The sequence below is a fragment of the Budorcas taxicolor genome, chromosome 6 (assembly GCF_023091745.1).
Source record: "Budorcas taxicolor isolate Tak-1 chromosome 6, Takin1.1, whole genome shotgun sequence".
Lineage (NCBI taxonomy): Eukaryota > Metazoa > Chordata > Mammalia > Artiodactyla > Bovidae > Budorcas > Budorcas taxicolor.
The window spans coordinates 22,663,826-22,682,580 of record NC_068915.1 but is presented as its reverse complement, the minus strand read 5'-3'; the positions used below and the strand labels follow the sequence as shown (position 1 = coordinate 22,682,580).

Genomic DNA, 18,755 nt, shown 5'->3' with positions numbered 1-18,755 from the left:
TGTTGTTTACCCACTGTAGTGATTTTCTGGTGCTCCTGTAACCAATTGCCACAAATTTAGCAACTTAAAAAACACAAATTAATTCTCTTACAGTCTAGAGGTCAGAAGTCCATAATCAAGGTTTGGCAGAGCTGTATTCCTTCTGAAAGTTTTCCTTACCTTTTGGAACATCTGGAGGCTGCTTGCCTTTTTTGGCCTGTGACCCAACCCCTTCCATCACTTTAGCCTCCTATTTCCATTGTTACATCTCCTACCATTCAGTTTGATCTCTTGCATCCCTCTATCAGGCCCATCCTGGATAATTCAGACTAATCTTCCCATCTCTGTATTTATTTGTAAAATCCCTTTTGCTATAGGAGACAGCATTCCAGGTTCTAGGGGTTGGGATGTGGGTGTCCTTGGGGGAGCTGTTATTCAGCATATCAAACCCACTAAATTCCAGGTATTTTCATTATACTAGGTAAATAAAGATGAAAAAAAAAAAAAAGATGAGGGAGCTCAGTGCTCAGTTAATCTGCTTTTTGGACTAAGTTATATTCTGAATTTTTCTATAAATTGTTCCAAGGCTCTCACTGTCTGAATCTTTCAGGATTTGCAATTGGATGCTAGAGGAGGAGTTTATTCACCATTATAAAAGAAATACAGATTTCTAGGATTATATTCTCATGTTTATATTTCTAAAAGAGTATAAGCTTTAAATCATTTATTCAACAAATATTTAAGTACCTACTCAAACATACACTGGACCCTGCAGATATACTAGTAAGCACACTACACTAGGTCCTTATCTCCATGGACTGTACACCTGGGTTGTTCTTCTGAAATCCCTTTGTCACACAACCATAGCCCAACCCCATGTAAAGTTCTATACACACGAGAACTTAGTTAGGTTTCCTGAGCATATTTTTAAAATTCTGCTTTGAAATATTTTCAGGTTTTTGATTTTAGTTTTTGTTCCTATAATTAAGTTTTAGGTTTTTCAAGTTTTTAATACAGTGGTGGGAAAGTAATGATTTGAAATATTTAAATTTTCCTTTTTGTAGATGTTTCATCTGGATCCTCTGAATCATACAATGTTTAGTCCAGAATTATTTCAACCGGAGATGCCACTACCAACAGGTAAGAAAATTCTTTATCTCTTGCCTATCATTTTGCTTTTGCTTTTTCTAAAGTTTAATTTTTTATACACTCTTTTATGAAGTTAGTGAGTTACCCAGAAAGGAAATGGTGATTTATGTTTTAAAAGTCAGTTTTCAGTATACTTTTTTGGACTACATTTGCACAAACATGTTTGATTCCAGTTACCCATTGTATCGGAGAAGGCAATGGCAACCCACTCCAATACTCTTGCCTGGAAAATCCCATGGACAGAGGAGCCTGGTAGGCTGTGGTCTGTGGGGTTGCTAAGAATTGGACATGACTGAGTGACTTGACTTTCACTTTTCACTTTCATGCATTGGAGAAGGAAATGGCAACCCACTCCAGTGTTCTTGCCTGGAGAATCCCAGGGTTGGGGGGAGCCTGGTGGGCTGCCATCTATGGGGTCACATGGAGTCAGACAGAAGTGAAGCGACTTAGCAGCAGCAGCAACCCATTGTATACTGATAATTGTTGCTAATATCTGCTAGCACAGCTCAAAAGGAACTTTTTTACTGTGTGGGATTTTTTTTCCTTTCACCGAATCTTGTTATCTCTGGGGTCTTTGTAACTCCTGTTTCCTTTGCCCCAGGCACATGAGGCAGTCTCAACTCTCAGATGTATTCCCAGAACACTTACTTGAGTACCTATTGTGTGCCAGCTAGTATACCACACACCGGGAACACAAATTGTACAAAAGTCATAAAAATCATCTTAGTAGAAAAATTATCTTTTTAAAAAACTTCTTACTTTATGTTCTGACCAGTTGGATAAACTCATGATAATCATCTATCCTCTTAACATGACTGTTAATTAGCCCCATCAACAAGTTGATTTATTTTTTAAAATGAATGATTTTTTAAAAATCAGTCTCTGTTTTTATTGCTTTTTATGTAAGCTTGCTGTGATAGCTCTTTTTATGTATTCCTCACATCACCAGAGGGACTTAACAGATGTTCAAAAGCTGTGTGAGTAAATTTTGGAAGTTGTATAAAAGAGAGTTTTGTAATTACTGAAGTACATCAGACATTCTATTTACCATGGACTTGCTTATCCTCAATGGGAGACTTTGTGCAATTTGTATCATTGTCATTTAAAATTGCTGTTGTTACTTTGTACTTACTGTTCATTTTTTAAATCAGGTGTTTTTTTGCATTTTTATATCTATTATTTCTAGAAGTTCATGCAAGGGGGAAAAATAAATCTGCTAAATCTTCAGCTTCATTAGCTTCACTAAGTATATTGCTGAGGCCTTTCTTTACTCCACAGATCATAGCTGAGATGTCCTCAAGTGTTGTCCAAAATAAGCTCTAGATCAGCTTCCTGTGAACAACTAAATGTCTTGGTAGCTTCTGTGTTTTCTGTGAACTTCTTATTCTGGGGATCAAAGTCTTTTTCTTGGTTTTGATGCTTTATTGAAAACATAAAAGTTACTGCCTTCAGGAAACATATACTTCTCCATTTAATGGCTTATAGATGCCAAACAGTGTCCTGATGCAAAAGATTTCCTAATGTTTTTATTTCATCAAATTTATGGAGATAGAAATAAGGTTATCAAAAGAACCAGCTCAGTAAATATTCTGTAGTCAAAGTTTCATGTTGTAGGAATTGTTTAGCCATAACATTAGAAAAAGGCTTCCCAGGTGGCAGTCGGTGTAAAGAACTTGCCTGCCAATGCTGGTTCGATCCCTGGATCAGGAAGATCCCCTAGAGGAAGGCATGGCAACCCACTCCAGTATTCTTGCCTGGTTAATCCCATGAATAGAGGAGCCTGGCGGGCTACAGTCCATGGAATTGCAAAGAATCAGACATGACTGAAGCAACTTGGCATGCATACAACATTAGAAAAACTTATACAATTATACCTCAAAATTGTATTTTCCAGTTATTACCTCATCGTTTTTTATTGTCACATACACGTTTCCTCTGCATTGCAATGGCATAGTTCAGATTTTTATAAACCAAGATTTGTGGATGTTTTATTCACATTTTAAAGGAATAGAGAGGTTATCTAAACCAGTATTAACTTGTAATTTTCATATGAACTGTTTTATCTTCTCTATTTCTTGAAATCTAAAACCATGCTACTTGTTTAAAACTCTACGAGTTATGGCACAACTGCTAGGTCTATAACATCATGCTGTAATTTAAATTACTCGACACAGTAGGATGTCAATTCATGGCATGGAAATGCAGCCAAAGAAAATTGGCATTAAAGCAAATATTTGCATAGCAAATCTCATTTTCTAGTTGATTTAACGTTTGAGTGTATTTCCTGAAAGAGAAAAATGGTCCCTTTTCACTAATAGAATTACCAGGCCTTAGTATTTCATGTATTTAGAAGAAATTAAACCATACAGCAAAAATAATAACAAAATTTCAAGTATTTTTCGAAGAGTTACTAAGAAGTGAGAGACTTGAAGTCTGATATAAATGTGCTCCAATTCCTCTGTATTTTCCATGATATCCAAATGTTGCTTCATTTTTTTTTTTTGCTTAAGTATATTTGATTTACAATGTTGTGTTAATTTCTGCTGTACAGCAAAGTGATTCAGTTATACATATGTATACATTTTTTCATATTCTTTTCCATTTTGGTTTATCACAGGATATTGAATGTAGTCCCCTATGCTATATAGTAGGACCTTGTTGTCAAATGCTGCTTTCTTAAAGACTTTTCTTCTTCATATGTTCATTTAGTTTTCTAGAGAGAATGTTTATGAGTAGATTTGTTGAAACGTTGTATAGACCTTATTAATGTGAAAATATTTATGTTTCTAATCAGTTTTATCTCCTTAGAAATTAAATTCTAGTCATTTTTTGGAATTTTAAAGTTCTAACAGTTTCTTTTCTAAAAAATAGTTGAATATGTCCAGGAACTAATTTCAGCCAAAAAAAGGAAGATAATTTACCTAAATTATATAGCATTGGTCAGTCCCTACCCTTTTTCTTTTCTTGTGTATGTTTCAGTTCAAATTCAGTTGTTTTTCAACTGACTTCCTTGTAAACTTCTTGAATAATAACAGGAAATAATTATACCTTAGTTTCCTACAGTTCTCTGCCTTATCCTGATTCATCATAGCACTGAAAATAAAAATAAATCCTCTCAAGTTATAGTTTATTTTTAATTTCAACCTGAAAGTTTAGCTCTTCTTTGTAAATTTATTTATCTAAAATAATAAGTCTTGAACTTCTGGCCTAGAGACAGTGAAGATTGAAATGGACACAGAAGCATCCTCCTAGAATTTTTTTAGTACCATTTAAATTTACATTCAAACAAGTGAGAAACACCATGAGCCTTTGTGTATCACAGAGTCTATGGGTTATTATACTTTTGACATGACATACAAACCAGCTGGGAAGCTTAGGGACTTTATCATATTGAATAAATTTGTATTTATACTGTCAGAGGTTTTGATTTTCCTTTGAGTTTAGTCAGGCTATCATTAAGCTTCTAGTAATCTTCGTTCTTATTAGTTGGTATACATCCATCTAAATTATTTTCAGAATTTTATAAAATGCTTATTTTGGAACAGAGTTTATATGAAAGTACAATATTCAAAAATTTTACACAGACATCAAAAGCTATGAGTTAATAAGAAGAATCTACCATGTCTGATGGACCAAATTAAACATGGGAGAGAGGAGGAACAAGCTAGCCAGCGAGGGAATGAGGGCAGCACTTGAGGATTCAGGTATTGCCCGGGAACCCAAACTTGGTGTAAGGAAAAGCGGAGAGCCTGAGATCATCATCTGTGTGTTTCACACGTGTAGGTTGCCGGCTCAGTCTCTTGTAATTTCATATTAGGCACATTTTCTTGTGAATGGAAGTCAGTGTGATGATGTGATGGCAAAAGAAAATTTCACAGTGACCGGGAAGTGGTTGCTGCTTTTAACTGGTATTTGTGTCATTATTAAAAATGCTTTGTTAGTAGACGTGATTGTGAAGGTTGTTGACGTCTTAATTCTTGCCAGACGTCATGCCTTTTGTTGCGTTCTGCAAGGTGCCATCATCACTGAACAGACGTATAGATGGTATGGTTCTCTCTGATGGTGTAAAACTGTTACTAAATAAGGATAAATTTAATATTCAAAAGAAGATATGCCTTGTGGAATTATACCTGAAACATTTATTTGAAGCCTCTGTTTAAAAACATAATTTTCATGTATACTATCATGTAAGAATTGAATCGCTAGTCTATGTCTGACGCAGGATACAGCATGCTTGGGGCTGATGCATGGGGATGACCCACAGAGATGTTATGGGGAGGGAGGTGGGAGGGGGGTTCATGTTTGGGAACACATGTAAGAATTAAAGATTTTAAAATTAAAAAAAATAAAAAAAATTAAAAAAAAAAACATAATTTTCAATTTTTTTACTTGCTTTGTATATATATACATATATATATTTCTTTTTTCTTTTTTTTTTTTTTTACCAAATTTGAGAAGCCTCACAGTTTCTTTTGGTTTCTGTTTGTTGTTTTGTTTTTAGCAGATGGCCCATACCTTCAAATATTAGAGCAACCTAAACAGGTAAGAAGATAAAAGGGGTGGGACTTTCTCTTTAATTGTTAGATCCATAAGTCTTAATAATACCTCCAGCACTGAATAAAATAGTAAATGAATTGTACAAAGGAAGTAGCTTATCTGGAAGATCAACAACCTGCCAAATTATGTAACAACTTTATCATCCGCTTTCCTTTTCTCTTAGTCATTGTTCAGAGTGTCCTGAACCTCAGTACATAGTTCTATAAAACTTAAGTATCGATCCATGGTATCCCATGATCTCCAACACTTTGACTTATCAGCCACTCCTAGAAGAGATATAGGTTATCTCCACTCGTTTTCATGTGTGAGGAAATACACATACACACAATTCACATACACTGAGTCAGGTGCTTCCACTATGTCCCTGCACATCAGTACTTCTGAGTCTTTCTCCATCCTTAGGAGCTACCGCCTTTGCTATTTGGAACATGTAACCTAAGATACTAAAAGTACCAATGGAGTATAGATAAAGTCCTAAAATAGACAGTCAAGTTCTCTCGGGTATTAACTTTAGATCTAGCCTCATTTGGAGTCAGGAGAGGAGCATTTTTTTTTATCAGGCCCTTCCCTGGCGGCTCAGACAGTAAAGAACGTGCCTGCAATGTGGGAGACTAGGGTTTGATCCCTGGGTCAGAAAGATCCCCTGGAGGAGGGTATGGCAGTCCACTCCAGTATTCTTGCCTGGAGATTTCCATGGACAGAGGAGCCTGGTGGGCTACAGTCTGTGTGGTCGCTGGGATTTCACTTTCCTCTTACTACTGTTATTTATAGAGGATACCTGGGAATTGAAATGGCTTCCTTACCATGTCCCTGTGGGTAAATAAATATTTATTGGAAATTGGATGGGACCAGTGCTATGAAAGAGGCGGGAAGAGACTCTAATATCTTCCCATAGTCATTAGGGGATGAAGTAATGGTATAGTCCTCTGCAGAATGAGGACAAAGTTAGCAGATCTCTGACTGGATATGCATATTTTCACAAACGTGTGAGACTGAGGATGCGTGTGCCTGCTTTCTTGCAGCTATATCACCCAGTACTTTTCCTAAATGGTTTTAGTAGCTCAGGCTAGTAAGCGTAACATTTTTGTATTATGTAACACTTAACAAATACTAACTAGGTCAAGATCTTCAAGTATGCATGTGGTTACTGTAATCATGGTATTACATATGTATTTGGGTTTTGGTCAGAATATAAAGGATATCAGTATCTTATCTATGACCAAATAGACTACACTTATGAGGTTGACCTTTGATAAAAGTTTTTGGTGTGGGGACTGGAATACCATATGAGACTTTGGGACATTGTTTTCATGGCTCACAGGTGACACACCCTGACTCCACAGGCTGCCGACATGACTTTGCTTTATGTCCATTCCCAATTCCCTATCAGTGAGTTCTCACAGGAGGCCACCAGTTTTCTCAAAGGACGCTCCCAGTGGAAGTTTATCCCCTAACATCCTGTGCAGTGTTACCTGGCCTCCTGGGAAATTTCCAGATAATCCGTGAAACCAAGAAATCAGCTAAAATTTATTTGCATACTAGGCAAAATGTGTTTTTCAAATATTCATTTTCATAAGCATAGCACTACCATAAGGTTTTTAAAATGAAGTTTCTTACTATGGGTCAATAGTCATAAGGAAAAATTGACATTTATGATTTATCTGAAGGATGAGTTATGTAGTTTCAAAATTTAATTCACTGTTCGTGGATATGTTAAAGCTTATCTGAGTAAATCAATGTGCTTGCTTACCAAACTGTAATATTGTGATGTCTGACTCCAGTGAAAGTAAGAAGGTTGTATTGAAGTCAGACTTTCTGACCGGATGGATGGAGCCTTGCCTTTGAGGTTGATGACTCATTTTAAGCAAGTGGAGTTACTGAGATGAATGGCTGTGGATTGGTAAACCTTTAATCTCAAAATTTTAGAATCTGAAATGCATCCAGACTATGCATTTGAAGACATCCTAGTTTCCTTTAAAAAAAAAAAAGAATTTTCTATCTTCAGGTTATAAATTCCTTTGCATAGAAGTTTAGATACTTTTATCCAACTATGAATGATATATGTTGTTTTTCAAATGATAAGCAAGGTATTAAGACAGGTCTCTTTACTCATATTTTACTGAACACCACTCCCAATAAGATATAATAATAGAATAAGTATATATTTCTCCAACTGTCCTAAAGTAACTTTATGATTAAAGATAATGAATGACTTTATTGTTTTTAAAATAAAATCTAGAAAAATTTTCTTTTTTCTTTGGAGTCTCTGCCACAATTTTCCCTAGCTTTGACAGAGATGAGTCATAGCATAGACTACTACTAATCTTTAGGATAGCTAGTTCTGTTGCATATTATTAAGTGCTAATTATCTAATATTGTTTAAAAGCTGAAGTTGTGTTTAAACCGATTAGCAGTCGAGTAAATCCCTATTTTATGGTTAGCCAGTTATGGAAGCTGACTGTTGCTTTTTCATGCTTTTAGAAATTTCATTTAATTATTGAAAATACACTAACAGCCTTTGACTATAAAAGGTATAGGGCTGAATTTGTAACTTATTTTTTAGTTCAATTTTTTGAGAAGCAAAACAAGGAGCTGCTGCTGCTGCTGCTAAGTCGCTTCAGTCGTGTCCAACTCTGTGCGACCCCATAGACGGCAGCCCACCAGGCTCCCAAAACAAGGAGAGTCACCTTCAGATCACTAATCTTACCTCAGAAGGCTTTCCAGGTGTTGATGTTTGGGGTCACCTAAGGACCCCTTTTCAAGAGTTTTTTTAGGTCCCACTTTAATGAGTTTGGAGAAGGCAATGGCAACCCACTCTAGTACTCCTGCCTGGAAAATCCCATGGATGGAGGAGCCTGGTAGGCTGCAGTCCATGGGGTCGCAAAGTCGGACACAACTGAGCGACTTCACTTTCACTTTTCACTTTCATGCACTGGAGAAGGAAATGGCAACCCACTTCAGTGTTCTTGCCTGGAGAATCCCAGGGATGGGGAAGCCTGGTGGGCTGCCATCTATGGGGTCGCACAGAGTCAGACACGACTGAAGCGACTTAGCAGTAGCAGCAGCAGTTAATGAGTTGATCATATACCCCAGACCCACGTGTGACATAAGGTAGCTTCCTCCCCTAGGGAATTTACGTCTGGTCTCACTGGTCCCATAAAAGATACTTTAGACTGGTCCTCTTTGGAATTTAGAAAAGTCTCACAGAATTTAGAAACAATTCCAGGTGCTTTCCCTGAACCTCTCAGGCTGTTTTTCAAGACCCTACGGGGCATAGTGAAATGAAGTACAGTCTAAGGAGGGCAGAAATTTTACATTGATCCATTAGCTCAAAGCCGTCAAAACCTGTATATTCACTGAGCTCCACTATCCAGTGTGCAAGATAGAAAGCCCCCACTAACAAGTAGTGGTGTGCGGAACTTCTGAGGGCCTAAGGATCTAGCACTGTTTATATGAAGTCAGTCCCACAATAAAATAAATGAAAGGTGAGAATGTTCCTTGAAGTATATTAACATATTCTTTTCGTTAAAGGGTGTATTTGAGAAACAGAAGACCATCTGGTCAAGAGACTGTATAAACTACTAACACTACCACAAATTGTTTGATATCTTTATAAAGCTGAGTCTTTCAGGAAAAATGTTGAAATCTCCCTTCATATGATGATGAGAGCCATTCTCATAAATGTCCTTGTTTTATTTTTGGTATGCAAATATGCACAATTACAACTGTTAGCTTCTTAAGTCATAAAATGTTAAAACTGGAATAGACCTTGAATATGGTCTGATTTTCTTACTTGAATAAAAAAAAAATACATGGAACTCATATGTTTATCAGCCCACATAGTAAGGGCTTCTTGCTAATTCCTAGTTGATATTACTGTGTCCATAAAAATTCTTGAGTTAATATATAAAGGGACTCTCTGGGTTTGGATTCTTTCAGGTCAATTAATATATCCAGCTTGAACTTGATAGTATTAACAATCTTAAATCGAAACTTCTTACCATTTGAACTGTTGAGAGTTACTGATCAGATGTGCAGGCTTGCATAGGCGGTGTTCTGTAACCCTGATGGGGTATATTTAACAAGACATTTCTGTATTCCCTCCTGAACCAACTGTCATCAGAGTAGGTAAGAGTCAGAGAAGCTTAACTTTGAGTCATATGGCCAGTTTCAGAGCTTGGCAGAAGCGATGTGAGATGAGGAAACTCTGATGCAGGCAAGCTGTAGCATGTCGAGTCCTTAGGCCTAAAGTCTGCAGCAGTTTACTCTCCACATAGCACAGGAGGAGAGCTTCTGCAGGGCCAGGGACCTGGCTTTTAAGCCACAGCTCAGGGCCCAAATATCAGTTAACACCGATATTCATGATAAGGTTATGGGGAGAAGTGGTTCTCACATACAGTCCTCTTTCACAGATTGTGTCTCCTCTAATACACACAAGAATATAAAATTTGGGTGTAATTTTGTCCCCGTAAGTTTTTAGTAAGTATTCCTCAAACTTGCTCACCTTGTGTTCACCTTTGCAGAGAGGATTTCGTTTCCGTTATGTGTGTGAAGGCCCCTCCCATGGAGGACTCCCTGGTGCGTCTAGTGAAAAGAACAAGAAGTCCTACCCTCAGGTCAAAGTAAGTTTGTGATGTCTTGCCGTGTGAATTCGGGAAGATTTGGTGTCCTCAGAGCAAAAGAAAGGAATGCTTTAAATAACTACTGTATGCCTCTGCTTATAAGCTGAAATGTTCACATGATTATTTATAATATTTATGTAGAAATGTGTCTTGTAGCAATAGAAGTGACAGATTCTAAAACTGTTAATATTTCCATTTAGTACAAATTATCTCAACATTAACAAAACTTTTATTATTTCTTGGTTATCTTAAAAATTTGTTTAGTTGTATACTTCCTAAGACTTGTAAAATGCTTTGAGAGAGTGCTCAATTTCAGCTCTTAAGAGATCTAGCAAAAAAAACAAGACTCAGATGACTGAGTGTGTGGATTATATAGTAGAATACCTCAGATCATGAATTCTGATCCAGACTCTGCTACCAGCTGTGTGCCTTTGACTGAGTTATCCAACACTTCTGAACCTCAGTACCTGGATGTGCAAAATGCAGACTTGTTAAGGACCTGCGCTTTGTAGTCTTCTAAAGACTGAATGAGAAAATGTATCTCAGTGGTCCGAAAGGGCCTCTGCTTGAGCAACTATTCGTCTGCACGTGATGGTCCTTGGAACATACTGCTTCATGACATGCTGTGGTGGGCTTAGCTGAGCTTTTTCTGCTTCTTCAGGTTCTTTTTCTTTCTTTGTATTTAATTGAGAATATCATCCGCTGAGGTAGCTTGAGTTTTTTATTTTTGTAATGTGATGTCATGTTTCATAGACTGATTGCTCACGGTTTTACAGGTAAACCAGTCAAATATTGCAGTTTCATCTTTTGTAAACATTTTCATTTGTACAAGACAGACCCTTAGTAAAATTGTGATATCAAAGAAATTGGTCTTTGGTTTTGCCAGCTTTGCATTTTGTTTCCTCCGTCTCCTCATAGCCCACTTCTAGGCCCAGGCCTTTCTAATTTCTTACCTCTGGTCCAAAACAAAACCCTTGATTCTTTACCTCTTGAGTAATATTGTAGTATTAGTCCTATCCATTGTGTTTGCATTTTAAGTCTCCTATCCGAGCTCTTGTGTGGAATGAAAGATGTGTTTCCTGTTCAGGATTATTAGTCAAGATAAATACGGGTTTAGCCACAGATTTATGGTCTCTGGTCCTTTAGAATCTGAATGAGGAAATAAGAACAGCAATAAAACAAGGGGATTAGCATTTATTAAGCACCAAGATTTGCCAAGTGCTTTACATACATTTCCTCCTTGGAAGGAAAGTTATGACTGAACTAGACAGCATATTAAAAAGCAGACATTACTTTGTCAACAAAGGTCTGTCTAGTCAAGGCTATGGTTTTTCCAGTGGTCATGTATGGATGTGAGAGTTGGACTGTAAAGAAAGCTGAGTGCAGAAGAATTGATGCTTTTGAACTGTGGTGTTGAAGAAGACTCTTGAGAGTCCCTTGGACTGCAAGGAGATCCAACCAGTCCATCCTAAAGAAGATCAGTCCTGGGTGTTCATTGGAAGGACTGATGCTAAGGCTGAAACTCCAATATTTTGGCCACCTGATGCGAAGAGCTGACTCATTTGAAAAGACCCTGATGCTGGGAAAGATTGAGGCTGGGAGGAGAAGGGGACGACAGAGGATGAGATGGTTGGATGGCATCAGCGACGCAATGGACATGAGTTTGGGTAAACTCTGGGAGTTGGTGATGGACAGGGAGGCCTGGAGTGCTGCGGTTCATAGGGTCACAAAGACTCGAACATGACTGAGTGACTGAACTGAACTGAAACTTACATACATTATCTTTTCTATCCTCATAACAGCCCTGGTAGGTAAAAAGTCTTAATACCTGTGAGGAAACCGAGGCTTTTAAAAGGAAGCCTTGCGGTCCTCACAGGACTGGTGGCTTGTCGTCCTGCAGCAGACTCTTGCTCATTGAACTGTCACGTGGAACATGTGCATTTGGGAGACTGGAAGCAGAGACCTAGGGAACAGGACATGGGAGGATGGCAGTAAGAGAAGACACAGAATTATAACTCTGGGCAACAAGAGAGAGGAGCTCAGGAATAGTGGGTACTCAGATATCAGGGAGTCAAATCCAATACATGTTTTTAACACGTGTCTGTGTGTCCTGTATAGAAATACTGATGTGTTCATATGTATGATACATATTATGGGCATTGACACTGATTACGATTGTAGTTACTGAATTAGCATTAAGAGTAAAACTGGGAGTTTTTTTCTGGACTGTCTCTGTACAAACAAATATAAATTACAATATTGTCAAGTGTTGACTTGTATTGCGCTAGTCTTTTGTAACTAAGTAACAGTTCTTGATAATAAAAGATACATAGTAGTAACTTTGTTATAGATTTGTTGCCCAGTGGAAAAACTTTATATATACTATTATGCTCAGCCTTCATACATCCTTCTCATGTAGTGGTTGATGCCTCACATTTACAAAATAGTCTAGAAATAAAACAACCTAGTGGATATTCGAGTTCTTCTCAAATCATAGTTTATATATCAAGGAGTTTAATACTTATTAGGAAATCTAGATATGTAAACAGCTAATACTAAGGAAGTCAAAATATAAATGTGTATGATTAGTCATTATTGACCTTCAGCTGCAGCTTCACTATTTCACCCAATTTTTTTTAAATTCACTAATTCAACATTTATTTATTAAGCATTTAACCCAATTGTAAGAAAACATAGAGCAGTTCAGAGAGTGTGTTACAAACTATCATTGTTCTCTTAGCCTGTCATCATTCACTGAAAGTTTGTAATAGTTAAAGGAAGAAATCTTATTTATCATAGAAACTCTTAATCAGAAGAGCTGATACGGGGAGAAGAGAGAGTCAATCACAAGGTAGTTTTTCCAGAGCTCTTCTTCCAATATCACTTTTAATAATCTTTTTTACAGAGGATAGTTAAGGGTGAACTTTTGGTTTACAAAGGGATATAAATCCCTCCTACATGTAAACTTTAGGCAAAGGAAGGAATTGCTCTGTGTGTGTCTTTATCAGGAGGATCGTCACAATCATACATGTGTCTGCAGCAGTTCACTAAGCATCCGCTCCATGTGAGGCTGCAAGAGAAGTTGCGTGACAGATACAGCTCAATCAGGGTTTCTCACACTCATCACTACTAATGTTTTGGGTGGGAAGACTTCATGCTTTGGAAGGTTTTCTAGTTCATTGGAGGGTATTCGGCAGCATCCCTGACTTATACTCACTAGATGCCAATAGCAGCGCTATAGTTGTGACAACCAAACAATGTCTCCAGACATTGCCATATGTCCTGGGGGCGGGGTGGGGCAGAATCACCCTGCTTGAGCACCACTGATCTAGATGCAAAGTCTAATCAGCCTTAATCCTTCTTCTTTGCATACTTTTCTGCTATATAGGACAGTAGCTCATAGGTTATATGAGAGGACTTCCCTGGTGGCTCAGATGGTAAAGCGCCTGTCTACAATGCAGGAGACCCGGGTTCTTGCCGAAGTCTATTATTTTGCAAACATATATACTTTTCCTGATTATTAGATGTTTATTTTCAAGATGATGATGATGGTGACTCTATAATTTCTTCTAGAATGTCTGAGTTAGTGTGCCTGGATATTAAGGAGAAAGAGAGAAAAGAGAAGAAATATCCTATGGTAACTGCATACCCAACATAGGAGTTCTGTTGGTTCTCTGTTGTAAACTGTTACAGAAGAGAAAGTGAAAGTGGAGATGGTGTCAGTCAAGGTTGTAAACCTGTGTAGCCGCTGTGTGAGAGCAATGAGAACGTCTGTGCAGTGGTCCTCAGCCTCCCTTCCCATAGAGGCAGGTGTAATGGACAGTGCCCCCACACTCTTCCCCAAATCCCATTTCTGCAGGAACTTCAGAGGGAGAGCATTTACATTTATAGGAAGGAAATGATACTTCTGAAATTTACATATGATACATGTTTATTAAAGTATATTTGTTCAGGCTGAAGAGTGGAATGTTCAAGGCTCTGCCTTTTCCTCCTCTGCAGCTTCTTAGCTTCCTCTCTCTCCTCCAGCCTCATTCTTTCTCTTCTCATCATGCCTCTGGGAAACATACCACGTCCTGGAGAGGCCCCTGGAACACTGGTGGTTCTCATGCCCTCGGTCTTACATAGGAGCAGTGAAGTGCTGACGGCCAGCCCCAAAGCTCTGGGGACTGGCTGTGGTTTGGGGGCTGCAGACCCCTAGCTGTGCTTTATAGAACTTGTAAACATATAACCTGCTTGGGTCTGTCTCTTGCTGATTGTCCAAATATGGTACCTAAAGTTAAACCATTTTAAAACCAACTCTAAGAGTCTACTCCAGTTCTCCATTTGCTACTGGAATTTTGTCCCATGCTTAAAACCCCATTTTCAATAAGCTGGGTATAGGCTGGGCTTAGACACACTCTTACTATGTTGAGATTATTTCTAGGATTAGGGCTATTGAGCCATCTGGTGTTCTGCATGTTTCTTTCATGTCAGAGGATGCCATTTAGCTTATTTAGCTTTCAAGAGTTTTCACATTCTTTTTAAAACATTGTTTTAATTATAAAAAATTCCATGTGTATAGAACATTTAAAAATTGATGTAAAGAACACCATATGCCACTGCCTGATTTAATAGCGACAGTCATCACTCAGTATCCTGGAGGATTGTTTCTAGGATCCCCACAGATGCCATAATTCATGGATGCTCAAGTTCCTTTTATAAAATGCAGCAGTATTTGCATATAATCTATGCACATCCTTCTGTATGCTTTAAACCATCTCCAGATTATTTTAATGCCTCATACAATGTAAATACTATATAAATAGTTACCAGTGTGCAGCAAATTTATTTTACTTTTTGGAACTTTCTGGAATTTAAAACATATTTTTTCCATCTGCAGTTAGTTGAATAACGAATGTGGAACCCGAGGATACAGAGGGCCAACTGTATTAACATTTTACCATATTTGCTTCTGATCTCTTGCTAAAATAAAACATAGTTATTGCTGAAGCCCCACCCATTGATCACTTTTCCCTGTTCTTCATAGGTAAATCACTGCTGCTCTGAACTTTCCATCTCTGATAGAAATTTTTTCTGGTTTTAACTCAAATTTTCTATTATACCTGGTGGGGTTTTTTTTTTTTTTTTTCCAGGACAAATAAGAGTTAAGACTGGGATCCATTGAAGATTAGTGTTCACTTTAATTCTATTAGAGGCTCCCTTGGTGGTTCAGATGGTTAAGAATCTGCCTGCAATGTGGTAGACCCAGGTTCCATCCCTGGCGGGGGGAAGATCCCCTGGAGAAGGTAATGGCAACCCACTCCAGTATTCTTGCCTGGAGAATTCCATGGACAGAGGAGCCTGGTGGGCTACAGTTCTTGGGGTTGCAAAGGGTTGGACATGACTGAGTGACTAACACTTTGACTTTGATTCTATTGATTTCTTCTTTATTATTCAGATAAAATTTATCCATTGACAATGTGGAATTTATTCTGACTCCTGCAGGAAGAAAATAATAATATTCAGAGGAAATCTAGGGAAAATATGCAGACTAACTTGCATAAATATGTAAAAATAAAGATGCAGAAACATGTATCTTGCCCCCTTTAAGGGAAAGCTTTCCTGTTGTTAAACATTTAATAATCTATTTTACAGTCCTACCAAGCTCTCCTTTAAAGTTTCCTCAGTTCTGATTTCATTGTGGAGCTCCAAATGGGAGAGGCTGGCAGAAAAGCACAAGTGCCTTCCTCGAGGCCAAGCCTGTCACTGCCTGTTTTTGACTCAGCAAGGAGTGCCAGGGAAGGCTCATTTCCCTCTTTCCCGAAAGTTATTCATGAGATTTTTTTTTTTTTTTTTTTTATTAACCAAACTACCTTCCTCTTCACAGAGGTGGAAAGTTGCCAAGAGGAACAGCCCCACGGGGCTTCAGAAACCCTCACTGATTCTCTTCCAGAGTGGCCAGAAAGCCCCCATCCTCAGCCGATGTGACATCCTCCAGCTTGGCCTACTCCAACCAGAAAGCTGTCAGTGACCTTGGTTCTAAAATACGAGTAGCTGACCAGTCGGTATTCTTATTTTCTCTTTAGTTATAAATATCAAATGCAGTGGACTACAACTTGAAACACAGCTGATGTAAGTGTAACTATTTTTAATCAAATGTTTTCTGAAAGCTGGTTCTCACATATGTTTTCTTTCCGGAGTGTTTCAGGTTAAACAGAAGGCAAGTATTGAAATGTTTAGATCAACAACAGACAATGTTTATTGTCTCCCTGACCCCCATGATTTTTTTTTTTTCTTCTTAAGTCTCCACTCTAAGTGCCTCTCACTTTAAAATCCTAAATGTTAAGTTTCTGTCAAGGTCAGATGAAGACTGGCTGATCTCTTGTGGCATTTAGGGATATCACGTATCCTTGTGTAATCTCCCTTTCCTTTGTATGGACTTGTCTGGTTTAGGAGGCTTGCCATTTTAAGTATCTCTTTATAGTGCTAGTTTTGAATAATTTAATCTGACTCAGTTACTAAAAACAACAGGGACAAGGATCACCAATAGTCAGTTAGGTTTGCACATAAAACCTCCTTCAAAGCATTTATTAAAATATCCATCAGTATCCCTAAGCTGTTCACTACTTGCGTATGTTAAAAAGGAAAAATGACCGTATCCCCTAGACCAAGAGCCCTGTGCTCTGTATATTGAAGAAAAGCACTTTGTAACCTGGATCCCTTTTACTGGTTTCAGAGGGATTTGGAGCTTCTTAATTTATATGCAGAAATTTATTGGGTTTAAAAACCCCAAATGAACCTTTTTGGCCAACCCTCTGTGTGTGTGTGTGTGTGTGTGTGTGTGTGTGTGTGTGTGTGTGTGTGTGTGTGTGTGTACACACACACATTTCTGGGGAGATAAATATAACTTTCCATCAGATTTTCAAATGGAAGGATTCAAATACAGTTAAGAACCAGTGCTGCAGAGTACATATCACTTTAGCTTTCTGACAGTGGTTGATTTTAAAAATTGCTAATAAAAAAGATATATAGGCTGTCTTAAATATTTTTTTTTATTTTTGTACTTTTTAAAAAGTACATTTTTGTATTTTTACCTATTCTTAGTGAGTGAAAACAATTAAGGCTGGTCAACACAAGACCCAGGAAAGCCTCCCTTCACTTTGGGTATCAGGTGGAGAAGTGAGGAGACACAGCAGCAGTCGCCCTAAACGGGAGTAGGCTTCACTGCTTTTCCTTTCTTGCTCTTCCACAGGGATGCTGATTAAGCATGAAGTTAACCATTAGTGGTTGAAGCCAAAAGAGAGAAAACAGTTCATTTAACAAATATTTATTGAGCACTCTGTGTCAAGTCCTGTCTTGGCAAGCAGACAAAACTCCTTCCATGTGTAACCATAACCTAGACTTCTAGATATTTTTCTTTCAAAAGTTTTTCACTGGGCCTCCAGAACAAAATATTACCGTGCAGAATGTGTTTTAAAACAGCCCTCTAAATTTATGGTATGTAGTCATAGTCTACATTATAAACTAGAGAAAGCTACTCATGAGAAGAAACTTCTAGCACAAATCATAGCTGTGAAACGTAACTATTAGGAGTACAGTAAAAATGTAACTATTAACCTAATAGGCTTATTGAATTTACAGACAGTGTGAACCTTAAGCTCTGTTTTGGTCCATCACCCCTTGGTGACCTTCCTTAGTTGACTATTCCCATTTTTCTCTCATCCACTTTTCCTTAAATACATGGTTGTTCCTGGGACCATTATTTAATCAGAAGCAAATCTCGGATGGCTTTTTCCAGCCCCAGGGGCTGAAGATTAGATAGCCTTTTTTCATTACATTTAAGAATTCAGCTCTCATCAGGTCACATACTGGTAATTCTTCCTGATAAGGAAAGAACGTACAGAAGTACTATGGCCCCCAAAGGTGTAACACCTCCTCCTCCACAGACAAGCCAAGTTTCAACTTGTCAGCAGATCTAGAGCTGAGGCTGTGAACTACCCTGCTGTCACGACCTCTCACCCGCCAGGTGGATTTCAGACCAGAGTCCTCTAGTCTCCATTTGCCTCGCTGAGCTCTCGTGTGGGTGGACTGCAGACTTTCACAGATAATGCCTCTCACCCTTAGGTCCGCATCCACCCAGAAGAACGACAGTAAGGATGGCTTGCTGTGCTTATTTACGTCATCTCATTTAGTCATCACAGCCCACTGCAGTAGGTTCTGTGATCCTTATTTGATAAATGAGGAAGCCAAAGTCCACAGAAGTTAAAAAGCTTACCCTGGTCTGACGCGTGGAGCCCAAGATTTCAGTTCAGGTAGTGTGATTTAATAGTCCAGACTCTTCACCATCATGGGAATACTATTAATTATAGGGGTTCTTTAAATCTGTGGTTCTCAACCATGGATATGCATCAGAATCATCCAAGAATATTTTAACTGCAGAGATGTCAGGGGCCCACTCCACTCATGCTA

General features: G+C 38.1%; 1 protein-coding gene across 2 annotated transcripts in view; it reads left to right on the top strand.

The window, feature by feature from the left end:
• NFKB1 (nuclear factor kappa B subunit 1) overlaps positions 1-18,755 on the top strand; it is a 126,098-nt gene that overhangs the window by 30,578 nt on the left and 76,765 nt on the right. The window contains exons 3-5 of one of the 2 annotated variants that reach the window (XM_052641638.1): positions 1,044-1,119; positions 5,633-5,670; positions 10,209-10,307. In XM_052641638.1, the coding sequence (XP_052497598.1) occupies positions 1,044-1,119; positions 5,633-5,670; positions 10,209-10,307 (213 nt within the window). Of the gene's footprint in view, positions 1-1,043; positions 1,120-5,629; positions 5,671-10,208; positions 10,308-18,755 lie in introns of both variants that reach the window. The other variant, XM_052641637.1, reaches the window with a different exon arrangement.